Source organism: Heptranchias perlo, chromosome 12 (genome assembly GCF_035084215.1).
Source record: "Heptranchias perlo isolate sHepPer1 chromosome 12, sHepPer1.hap1, whole genome shotgun sequence".
Classification (NCBI taxonomy): domain Eukaryota; kingdom Metazoa; phylum Chordata; class Chondrichthyes; order Hexanchiformes; family Hexanchidae; genus Heptranchias; species Heptranchias perlo.
In genome coordinates, this window is record NC_090336.1 from 3,802,877 (window position 1) to 3,816,031 (window position 13,155).

The 13,155-nt window shown below is 40.6% G+C and overlaps 1 protein-coding gene across 1 annotated transcript in view; it reads left to right on the forward strand.

Annotated features, from left to right (window-relative positions):
* The window catches only part of LOC137328121 (mucin-2-like), a 216,875-nt gene that overhangs the window by 146,262 nt on the left and 57,458 nt on the right, over nucleotides 1-13,155 (forward strand). The window contains exons 57-62 of the mRNA XM_067994299.1: nucleotides 1,158-1,379; nucleotides 2,730-2,753; nucleotides 4,282-4,292; nucleotides 7,469-7,611; nucleotides 10,577-10,719; nucleotides 12,069-12,254. Coding sequence (XP_067850400.1) covers nucleotides 1,158-1,379; nucleotides 2,730-2,753; nucleotides 4,282-4,292; nucleotides 7,469-7,611; nucleotides 10,577-10,719; nucleotides 12,069-12,254 — 729 coding nt within the window. The remainder of the gene's footprint in view (nucleotides 1-1,157; nucleotides 1,380-2,729; nucleotides 2,754-4,281; nucleotides 4,293-7,468; nucleotides 7,612-10,576; nucleotides 10,720-12,068; nucleotides 12,255-13,155) is intronic.

Consider the following 13,155-nt stretch of genomic DNA (forward strand, 5'->3'; position numbering starts at 1 on the left):
CTCGGTCAAAGTTCAGCGAATGATTTCTATTGAAACTACTGATCCCTACATTTCCCATGGAGGGCCACTACATGTATTTGGGAGCAGCACGGGCTGACCTGTTATAAATCGTCCTCTTCCTGCTATTCCCATTTGTGAGGAAATCCTCCAGCTTTCACTTTCACGTGACAGGAGCAGAAAGCCACAGATTTCCACCCAAGTTGCTGAGCTCTGCTTTTTGACCCGTGTCCTATTGAAATACAGGAACCAGACCTGGTATTAATAGGGAGGAGTCAAGGCAACTCTAGTATATAATGTGCCTGCCTGAAATTGGCATTTGCAGCAAAGTCAAGAGCCTCTTACAAAGAGATTATATTTATTAGACAACTTTGTAACCATTGAGCTTCTTCGGCTAATTCCCCTGCTTCATTCACTCACACAAACAGCTGTCGCATCTAACTTCTCCATGTCTTTGTCTGGGCAGATAAATTATGTTCATTGTACAAGGATGACAGCAGTTTCAGTCTGGCACACTGAATTATTCTGCATTTTGCTCATTTTTATGCTTTGTTTTTATGGTACCTCTGTACCTCACCATTTACCCAGTATGTCAGTCACTTGCTGTGCTGTCCTGATATCTCAGATTTTCATGCCGTGTCTTGAGATCTATGCAAGAGTTGCTCCTGTAACCTCAATTGAAATCCTCAGTATGGTGGGGCAATTTAAGGAGGGCCACTTGTCAACACAGGTGGATTTGAAACTTGTACGTTGAGGAAAACTGAGAGCACACAACTCAAAAGAAATTCTGCATGCTTTCGAAATTATTGCTGCCAGTACAAACGTGCCAATGCTTATTGACCTGATTGGACATTCTACTGTCTGTATTTCTAAAGGAGGCAGAATCCCAATCAAAAGATTAACAGCAGCATTAAAATAGCAGATGTAAGAATGTCATATGAGCCCATGAAACATTCAACTGCAAATACAAATTGTAATTTCCATGCCTGACGCCATATTCCTTGGGGTGTAAAGTGCTTGAATTGTAACCATACAGACTTGTTCTTAGTGCTTAAATCTCATTACAAGAGACGCAGTCGTCTATATTGATAAATATAATATCTGAATTAAGATGTGCAATTTGATGCCTTAATCACAATTTTCATTGCTTTTGCTTCCAGGGCAGGCGATAGTGAGTTCTGCAGGTAAATCGGGCTTCTGTAATTTCACTCTATGTACTGAGAGTTGTCAAATTTTCAACTACACGGGAAAATGTCAAACCACTACAGCACCCACCACTACGCCCAGCACACCCGAATCTACAACAACAGTAACAATAACTCCCAGCTCAACAGCAACAACAACCTGTTCCTGCAAAACCAATGGACAAATACTGTCACCTGGTAAGTGTATCAGCTATTAACAATCTGATGCAATCACAAGTCAATACAAGATACTTGGAAGCAATGCCTAATATGAATCACTATTGAATACATAATTGAATCAGATCATTGAAGTTTAGCTCCAGTCCTTTTCATAACATGGTTTTACAATAAGTAGATGTTTTGGTAAAACACTTGATCAAAGTTCAGCGAATGATTTGTTTGGAAATTACTGATCCCAACATTTCCCATGGAGGGCTGTTGTCTGCATATATTGGGGTGGAGCAGAGGTTCACCTGTTGTAAATCATTCTCCTCTTGCTATTCCCGGTTGTGAGGAAATCATTCAGCTTTCATTTTCACGTGCCATGAGCATAATGGCACATGTTTCCACCCAAGTTGCTGAGCTTTGCTTTTTGTCCTGCGTCCCATTGAACTTCCGTTACGCAACCTGGTTTCAATGGAGAGGAGTCAAGGCAACTCCAATATATAATGCATGTGCCTGGAATTTGGCATTTCCAGCAAAGGCTATAACCTCTTCCGAAGAGATTATATTTATCAGACAACTTTGTAACCCTTGAGCTTCTTCAGCTCATTCCTCTGCTTCATTCACTCACCTCACACAAACAGCTGTAGCTTGTTGTGACATTCAACCTCTCCATGTGTTCGACTGGGCAGAGAAATTATTTTGATTGTACAAGGATGACATCAGTTTCAGTCTGGGCCGCTGAATTATTCTGCTTTTTGCTTATTTTTATGTTTTGTATTTATGGTTCCTCTGTACCACACCATTTACCCAGTATGTCAGTCACCTGCTGCGTTGTCCTGACATCTCACATTTTCACGCTATGTCTTGAGATCTATGCAAGAGTTGCTCCTGTAACTTTAATGGAAATCCACAGTATGGTGGGGCAATTTAAGGAGGGCCACTTGTCAACACAGGTGGGATTTGAAACTTGTACGTTGAGGAAAACTGAGAGCACACAACTCAAAAGAAAGTCTGCATGGTCTCAAAATTATTACTGCCAGTACAAGCGGGCCAATGTTTATTGACCAGATTGGACATTCTTCTGTGTGCATTTCTAAAGGAGGCAGAAACCCAATCAAAAGATTAACAGCAGCATTAAAATAGCAGATGTAAGAATGTCATACGAGTCCATGAAACAATTAAGTGCTAATATCAATCATAATTTCCAAACCCGACGCCATATTCCTTGGGGTCCAAAGTGCTTGAATTGTAACCGTACCGCCTTGTTCTTAGTATTTCAATCTCTTTAATGAGGCGCAGTCATCTATATTGATAAATATAATATCTGAATTAAATGGTGCAATTTGATGCCTTATTCACAATTTTCATTGCTTTTGCTTCCAGGGCAGGCGATAGTGCATTCTGCAGGTAAATCGGGCTTCTGTAATTTCACTCTATGTACTGAGAGTTGTCAAATTTTCAACTACACGGGAAAATGTCAAACCACTACAGCACCCACCACTACGCCCAGCACACCTGAATCTACAACAACAGTAACAATAACTCCCAGCTCAACAGCAACAATAACCTGTTCCTGCAAAACCAATGGACAAATACTGTCACCTGGTAAGTGTATCAGCTATTAACAATCTAATGGAATCACAAGTCAATACGAGATACTTGGAAGCAATGCCTAATATGAATCACTATTGAATACATAATTGAATCAGATCATTGAAGTGTCGTTCCAATCCTTTCCATAACATGGTTTTAAGAGAAGTGGATGTTTTGGGAAAACACTCGGTCAAAGTTCAGCGAATGATTTCTATTGAAACTACTGATCCCTACATTTCCCATGGAGGGCCACTACATGTATTTGGGAGCAGCACAGGCTGACCTGTTATAAATCGTCCTCGTCCTGCTATTCCCATTTGTGAGGAAATCCTCCAGCTTTCACTTTCACGTGACAGGAGCAGAAAGCCACAGATTTCCACCCAAGTTGCTGAGCTCTGCTTTTTGACCCGTGTCCTATTGAAATACAGGAACCAGACCTGGTATTAATAGGGAGGAGTCAAGGCAACTCTAGTATATAATGTGCCTGCCTGAAATTGGCATTTGCAGCAAAGTCAAGAGCCTCTTACAAAGAGATTATATTTATTAGACAACTTTGTAACCATTGAGCTTCTTCGGCTAATTCCCCTGCTTCATTCACTCACACAAACAGCTGTCGCATCTAACTTCTCCATGTCTTTGTCTGGGCAGATAAATTATGTTCATTGTACAAGGATGACAGCAGTTTCAGTCTGGCACACTGAATTATTCTGCATTTTGCTCATTTTTATGCTTTGTTTTTATGGTACCTCTGTACCTCACCATTTACCCAGTATGTCAGTCACTTGCTGTGCTGTCCTGATATCTCAGATTTTCATGCCGTGTCTTGAGATCTATGCAAGAGTTGCTCCTGTAATCTCAATTGAAATCCTCAGCATGGTGGGGCAATTTAAGGAGGGCCACTTGTCAACACAGGTGGATTTGAAACTTGTACGTTGAGGAAAACTGAGAGCACACAACTCAAAAGAAAGTCTGCATGCTTTCGAAATTATTGCTGCCAGTACAAGGGTGCCAATGCTTATTGACCTGATTGGACATTCTACTGTCTGTATTTCTAAAGGAGGCAGAATCCCAATCAAAAGATTAACAGCAGCATTAAAATAGCAGATGTAAGAATGTCATATGAGCCCATGAAACATTCAACTGCAAATACAAATTGTAATTTCCATGCCTGACGCCATATTCCTTGGGGTGTAAAGTGCTTGAATTGTAACCATACAGACTTGTTCTTAGTGCTTAAATCTCATTACAAGAGACGCAGTCGTCTATATTGATAAATATAATATCTGAATTAAGATGTGCAATTTGATGCCTTAATCACAATTTTCATTGCTTTTGCTTCCAGGGCAGGCGATAGTGAGTTCTGCAGGTAAATCGGGCTTCTGTAATTTCACTCTATGTACTGAGAGTTGTCAAATTTTCAACTACACGGGAAAATGTCAAACCACTACAGCACCCACCACTACGCCCAGCACACCCGAATCTACAACAACAGTAACAATAACTCCCAGCTCAACAGCAACAACAACCTGTTCCTGCAAAACCAATGGTCAAATACTGTCACCTGGTAAGTGTATCAGCTATTAACAATCTGATGCAATCACAAGTCAATACAAGATACTTGGAAGCAATGCCTAATATGAATCACTATTGAATACATAATTGAATCAGATCATTGAAGTTTAGCTCCAGTCCTTTTCATAACATGGTTTTACAATAAGTAGATGTTTTGGTAAAACACTTGATCAAAGTTCAGCGAATGATTTGTTTGGAAATTACTGATCCCAACATTTCCCATGGAGGGCTGTTGTCTGCATATATTGGGGTGGAGCAGAGGTTCACCTGTTGTAAATCATTCTCCTCTTGCTATTCCCGATTGTGAGGAAATCATTCAGCTTTCATTTTCACGTGCCATGAGCATAATGGCACATGTTTCCACCCAAGTTGCTGAGCTTTGCTTTTTGTCCTGCGTCCCATTGAACTTCCGTTACGCAACCTGGTTTCAATGGAGAGGAGTCAAGGCAACTCCAATATATAATGCATGTGCCTGGAATTTGGCATTTCCAGCAAAGGCTATAACCTCTTCCGAAGAGATTATATTTATCAGACAACTTTGTAACCCTTGAGCTTCTTCAGCTAATTCCTCTGCTTCATTCACTCACCTCACACAAACAGCTGTAGCTTGTTGTGACATTCAACCTCTCCATGTGTTCGACTGGGCAGAGAAATTATTTTGATTGTACAAGGATGACATCAGTTTCAGTCTGGGCCGCTGAATTATTCTGCTTTTTGCTTATTTTTATGTTTTGTTTTTATGGTTCCTCTGTACCACACCATTTACCCAGTATGTCAGTCACCTGCTGCGTTGTCCTGACATCTCACATTTTCACGCTATGTCTTGAGATCTATGCAAGAGTTGCTCCTGTAACTTTAATGGAAATCCACAGTATGGTGGGGCAATTTAAGGAGGGCCACTTGTCAACACAGGTGGGATTTGAAACTTGTACGTTGAGGAAAACTGAGAGCACACAACTCAAAAGAAAGTCTGCATGGTCTCAAAATTATTACTGCCAGTACAAGCGGGCCAATGTTTATTGACCAGATTGGACATTCTTCTGTGTGCATTTCTAAAGGAGGCAGAAACCCAATCAAAAGATTAACAGCAGCATTAAAATAGCAGATGTAAGAATGTCATACGAGTCCATGAAACAATTAAGTGCTAATATCAATCATAATTTCCAAGCCCGACGCCATATTCCTTGGGGTCCAAAGTGCTTGAATTGTAACCGTACCGCCTTGTTCTTAGTATTTCAATCTCTTTAATGAGGCGCAGTCATCTATATTGATAAATATAATATCTGAATTAAATGGTGCAATTTGATGCCTTATTCACAATTTTCATTGCTTTTGCTTCCAGGGCAGGCGATAGTGCATTCTGCAGGTAAATCGGGCTTCTGTAATTTCACTCTATGTACTGAGAGTTGTCAAATTTTCAACTACACGGGAAAATGTCAAACCACTACAGCACCCACCACTACGCCCAGCACACCTGAATCTACAACAACAGTAACAATAACTCCCAGCTCAACAGCAACAACAACCTGTTCCTGCAAAACCAATGGACAAATACTGTCACCTGGTAAGTGTATCAGCTATTAACAATCTAATGGAATCACAAGTCAATACGAGATACTTGGAAGCAATGCCTAATATGAATCACTATTGAATACATAATTGAATCAGATCATTGAAGTGTAGTTCCAATCCTTTCCATAAGTGGATGTTTTGGGAAAACACTCGGTCAAAGTTCAGCGAATGATTTCTATTGAAACTACTGATCCCTACATTTCCCATGGAGGGCCACTACATGTATTTGGGAGCAGCACAGGCTGACCTGTTATAAATCGTCCTCTTCCTGCTATTCCCATTTGTGAGGAAATCCTCCAGCTTTCACTTTCACGTGACAGGAGCAGAAAGCCACAGATTTCCACCCAAGTTGCTGAGCTCTGCTTTTTGACCCGTGTCCTATTGAAATACAGGAACCAGACCTGGTATTAATAGGGAGGAGTCAAGGCAACTCTAGTATATAATGTGCCTGCCTGAAATTGGCATTTGCAGCAAAGTCAAGAGCCTCTTACAAAGAGATTATATTTATTAGACAACTTTGTAACCATTGAGCTTCTTCGGCTAATTCCCCTGCTTCATTCACTCACACAAACAGCTGTCGCATCTAACTTCTCCATGTCTTTGTCTGGGCAGATAAATTATGTTCATTGTACAAGGATGACAGCAGTTTCAGTCTGGCACACTGAATTATTCTGCATTTTGCTCATTTTTATGCTTTGTTTTTATGGTACCTCTGTACCTCACCATTTACCCAGTATGTCAGTCACTTGCTGTGCTGTCCTGATATCTCAGATTTTCATGCCGTGTCTTGAGATCTATGCAAGAGTTGCTCCTGTAACCTCAATTGAAATCCTCAGTATGGTGGGGCAATTTAAGGAGGGCCACTTGTCAACACAGGTGGATTTGAAACTTGTACGTTGAGGAAAACTGAGAGCACACAACTCAAAAGAAAGTCTGCATGCTTTCGAAATTATTGCTGCCAGTACAAGCGTGCCAATGCTTATTGACCTGATTGGACATTCTACTGTCTGTATTTCTAAAGGAGGCAGAATCCCAATCAAAAGATTAACAGCAGCATTAAAATAGCAGATGTAAGAATGTCATATGAGCCCATGAAACATTCAACTGCAAATACAAATTGTAATTTCCATGCCTGACGCCATATTCCTTGGGGTGTAAAGTGCTTGAATTGTAACCATACAGACTTGTTCTTAGTGCTTAAATCTCATTACAAGAGACGCAGTCGTCTATATTGATAAATATAATATCTGAATTAAGATGTGCAATTTGATGCCTTAATCACAATTTTCATTGCTTTTGCTTCCAGGGCAGGCGATAGTGAGTTCTGCAGGTAAATCGGGCTTCTGTAATTTCACTCTATGTACTGAGAGTTGTCAAATTTTCAGCTACACGGGAAAATGTCAAACCACTACAGCACCCACCACTACGCCCAGCACACCCGAATCTACAACAACAGTAACAATAACTCCCAGCTCAACAGCAACAACAACCTGTTCCTGCAAAACCAATGGACAAATACTGTCACCTGGTAAGTGTATCAGCTATTAACAATCTGATGCAATCACAAGTCAATACAAGATACTTGGAAGCAATGCCTAATATGAATCACTATTGAATACATAATTGAATCAGATCATTGAAGTTTAGCTCCAGTCCTTTTCATAACATGGTTTTACAATAAGTAGATGTTTTGGTAAAACACTTGATCAAAGTTCAGCGAATGATTTGTTTGGAAATTACTGATCCCAACATTTCCCATGGAGGGCTGTTGTCTGCATATATTGGGGTGGAGCAGAGGTTCACCTGTTGTAAATCATTCTCCTCTTGCTATTCCCGATTGTGAGGAAATCATTCAGCTTTCATTTTCACGTGCCATGAGCATAATGGCACATGTTTCCACCCAAGTTGCTGAGCTTTGCTTTTTGTCCTGCGTCCCATTGAACTTCCGTTACGCAACCTGGTTTCAATGGAGAGGAGTCAAGGCAACTCCAATATATAATGCATGTGCCTGGAATTTGGCATTTCCAGCAAAGGCTATAACCTCTTCCGAAGAGATTATATTTATCAGACAACTTTGTAACCCTTGAGCTTCTTCAGCTAATTCCTCTGCTTCATTCACTCACCTCACACAAACAGCTGTAGCTTGTTGTGACATTCAACCTCTCCATGTGTTCGACTGGGCAGAGAAATTATTTTGATTGTACAAGGATGACATCAGTTTCAGTCTGGGCCGCTGAATTATTCTGCTTTTTGCTTATTTTTATGTTTTCTTTTTATGGTTCCTCTGTACCACACCATTTACCCAGTATGTCAGTCACCTGCTGCGTTGTCCTGACATCTCACATTTTCACGCTATGTCTTGAGATCTATGCAAGAGTTGCTCCTGTAACTTTAATGGAAATCCACAGTATGGTGGGGCAATTTAAGGAGGGCCACTTGTCAACACAGGTGGGATTTGAAACTTGTACGTTGAGGAAAACTGAGAGCACACAACTCAAAAGAAAGACTGCATGGTCTCAAAATTATTACTGCCAGTACAAGCGGGCCAATGTTTATTGACCAGATTGGACATTCTTCTGTGTGCATTTCTAAAGGAGGCAGAAACCCAATCAAAAGATTAACAGCAGCATTAAAATAGCAGATGTAAGAATGTCATACGAGTCCATGAAACAATTAAGTGCTAATATCAATCATAATTTCCAAGCCCGACGCCATATTCCTTGGGGTCCAAAGTGCTTGAATTGTAACCGTACCGCCTTGTTCTTAGTATTTCAATCTCTTTAATGAGGCGCAGTCATCTATATTGATAAATATAATATCTGAATTAAATGATGCAATTTGATGCCTTATTCACAATTTTCATTGCTTTTGCTTCCAGGGCAGGCGATAGTGAGTTCTGCAGGTAAATCGGGCTTCTGTAATTTCACTCTATGTACTGAGAGTTGTCAAATTTTCAACTACACGGGAAAATGTCAAACCACTACAGCACCCACCACTACGCCCAGCACACCTGAATCTACAACAACAGTAACAATAACTCCCAGCTCAACAGCAACAACAACCTGTTCCTGCAAAACCAATGGACAAATACTGTCACCTGGTAAGTGTATCAGCTATTAACAATCTAATGGAATCACAAGTCAATACGAGATACTTGGAAGCAATGCCTAATATGAATCACTATTGAATACATAATTGAATCAGATCATTGAAGTGTAGTTCCAATCCTTTCCATAAGTGGATGTTTTGGGAAAACACTCGGTCAAAGTTCAGCGAATGATTTCTATTGAAACTACTGATCCCTACATTTCCCATGGAGGGCCACTACATGTATTTGGGAGCAGCACAGGCTGACCTGTTATAAATCGTCCTCTTCCTGCTATTCCCATTTGTGAGGAAATCCTCCAGCTTTCACTTTCACGTGACAGGAGCAGAAAGCCACAGATTTCCACCCAAGTTGCTGAGCTCTGCTTTTTGACCCGTGTCCTATTGAAATACAGGAACCAGACCTGGTATTAATAGGGAGGAGTCAAGGCAACTCTAGTATATAATGTGCCTGCCTGAAATTGGCATTTGCAGCAAAGTCAAGAGCCTCTTACAAAGAGATTATATTTATAAGACAACTTTGTAACCATTGAGCTTCTTCGGCTAATTCCCCTGCTTCATTCACTCACACAAACAGCTGTCGCATCTAACTTCTCCATGTCTTTGTCTGGGCAGATAAATTATGTTCATTGTACAAGGATGACAGCAGTTTCAGTCTGGCACACTGAATTATTCTGCATTTTGCTCATTTTTATGCTTTGTTTTTATGGTACCTCTGTACCTCACCATTTACCCAGTATGTCAGTCACTTGCTGTGCTGTCCTGATATCTCAGATTTTCATGCCGTGTCTTGAGATCTATGCAAGAGTTGCTCCTGTAACCTCAATTGAAATCCTCAGTATGGTGGGGCAATTTAAGGAGGGCCACTTGTCAACACAGGTGGATTTGAAACTTGTACGTTGAGGAAAACTGAGAGCACACAACTCAAAAGAAAGTCTGCATGCTTTCGAAATTATTGCTGCCAGTACAAGCGTGCCAATGCTTATTGACCTGATTGGACATTCTACTGTCTGTATTTCTAAAGGAGGCAGAATCCCAATCAAAAGATTAACAGCAGCATTAAAATAGCAGATGTAAGAATGTCATATGAGCCCATGAAACATTCAACTGCAAATACAAATTGTAATTTCCATGCCTGACGCCATATTCCTTGGGGTGTAAAGTGCTTGAATTGTAACCATACAGACTTGTTCTTAGTGCTTAAATCTCATTACAAGAGACGCAGTCGTCTATATTGATAAATATAATATCTGAATTAAGATGTGCAATTTGATGCCTTAATCACAATTTTCATTGCTTTTGCTTCCAGGGCAGGCGATAGTGAGTTCTGCAGGTAAATCGGGCTTCTGTAATTTCACTCTATGTACTGAGAGTTGTCAAATTTTCAGCTACACGGGAAAATGTCAAACCACTACAGCACCCACCACTACGCCCAGCACACCCGAATCTACAACAACAGTAACAATAACTCCCAGCTCAACAGCAACAACAACCTGTTCCTGCAAAACCAATGGACAAATACTGTCACCTGGTAAGTGTATCAGCTATTAACAATCTGATGCAATCACAAGTCAATACAAGATACTTGGAAGCAATGCCTAATATGAATCACTATTGAATACATAATTGAATCAGATCATTGAAGTTTAGCTCCAGTCCTTTTCATAACATGGTTTTACAATAAGTAGATGTTTTGGTAAAACACTTGATCAAAGTTCAGCGAATGATTTGTTTGGAAATTACTGATCCCAACATTTCCCATGGAGGGCTGTTGTCTGCATATATTGGGGTGGAGCAGAGGTTACCTGTTGTAAATCATTCTCCTCTTGCTATTCCCGGTTGTGAGGAAATCATTCAGCTTTCATTTTCACGTGCCATGAGCATAATGGCACATGTTTCCACCCAAGTTGCTGAGCTATGCTTTTTGTCCTGCGTCCCATTGAACTTCCGTTACGCAACCTGGTTTCAATGGAGAGGAGTCAAGGCAACTCCAATATATAATGCATGTGCCTGGAATTTGGCATTTCCAGCAAAGGCTATAACCTCTTCCGAAGAGATTATATTTATCAGACAACTTTGTAACCCTTGAGCTTCTTCAGCTAATTCCTCTGCTTCATTCACTCACCTCACACAAACAGCTGTAGCTTGTTGTGACATTCAACCTCTCCATGTGTTCGACTGGGCAGAGAAATTATTTTGATTGTACAAGGATGACATCAGTTTCAGTCTGGGCCGCTGAATTATTCTGCTTTTTGCTTATTTTTATGTTTTGTTTTTATGGTTCCTCTGTACCACACCATTTACCCAGTATGTCAGTCACCTGCTGCGTTGTCCTGACATCTCACATTTTCACGCTATGTCTTGAGATCTATGCAAGAGTTGCTCCTGTAACTTTAATGGAAATCCACAGTATGGTGGGGCAATTTAAGGAGGGCCACTTGTCAACACAGGTGGGATTTGAAACTTGTACGTTGAGGAAAACTGAGAGCACACAACTCAAAAGAAAGTCTGCATGGTCTCAAAATTATTACTGCCAGTACAAGCGGGCCAATGTTTATTGACCAGATTGGACATTCTTCTGTGTGCATTTCTAAAGGAGGCAGAAACCCAATCAAAAGATTAACAGCAGCATTAAAATAGCAGATGTAAGAATGTCATACGAGTCCATGAAACAATTAAGTGCTAATATCAATCATAATTTCCAAGCCCGACGCCATATTCCTTTGGGTCCAAAGTGCTTGAATTGTAACCGTACCGCCTTGTTCTTAGTATTTCAATCTCTTTAATGAGGCGCAGTCATCTATATTGATAAATATAATATCTGAATTAAATGGTGCAATTTGATGCCTTATTCACAATTTTCATTGCTTTTGCTTCCAGGGCAGGCGATAGTGCATTCTGCAGGTAAATCGGGCTTCTGTAATTTCACTCTATGTACTGAGAGTTGTCAAATTTTCAACTACACGGGAAAATGTCAAACCACTACAGCACCCACCACTACGCCCAGCACACCCGAATCTACAACAACAGTAACAATAACTCCCAGCTCAACAGCAACAACAACCTGTTCCTGCAAAACCAATGGACAAATACTGTCACCTGGTAAGTGTATCAGCTATTAACAATCTGATGCAATCACAAGTCAATACAAGATACTTGGAAGCAATGCCTAATATGAATCACTATTGAATACATAATTGAATCAGATCATTGAAGTGTAGTTCCAATCCTTTCCATAAGTGGATGTTTTGGGAAAACACTCGGTCAAAGTTCAGCGAATGATTTCTATTGAAACTACTGATCCCTACATTTCCCATGGAGGGCCACTACATGTATTTGGGAGCAGCACAGGCTGACCTGTTATAAATCGTCCTCTTCCTGCTATTCCCATTTGTGAGGAAATCCTCCAGCTTTCACTTTCACGTGACAGGAGCAGAAAGCCACAGATTTCCACCCAAGTTGCTGAGCTCTGCTTTTTGACCCGTGTCCTATTGAAATACAGGAACCAGACCTGGTATTAATAGGGAGGAGTCAAGGCAACTCTAGTATATAATGTGCCTGCCTGAAATTGGCATTTGCAGCAAAGTCAAGAGCCTCTTACAAAGAGATTATATTTATTAGACAACTTTGTAACCATTGAGCTTCTTCGGCTAATTCCCCTGCTTCATTCACTCACACAAACAGCTGTCGCATCTAACTTCTCCATGTCTTTGTCTGGGCAGATAAATTATGTTCATTGTACAAGGATGACAGCAGTTTCAGTCTGGCACACTGAATTATTCTGCATTTTGCTCATTTTTATGCTTTGTTTTTATGGTACCTCTGTACCTCACCATTTACCCAGTATGTCAGTCACTTGCTGTGCTGTCCTGATATCTCAGATTTTCATGCCGTGTCTTGAGATCTATGCAAGAGTTGCTCCTGTAACCTCAATTGAAATCCTCAGTATGGTGGGGCAATTTAAGGA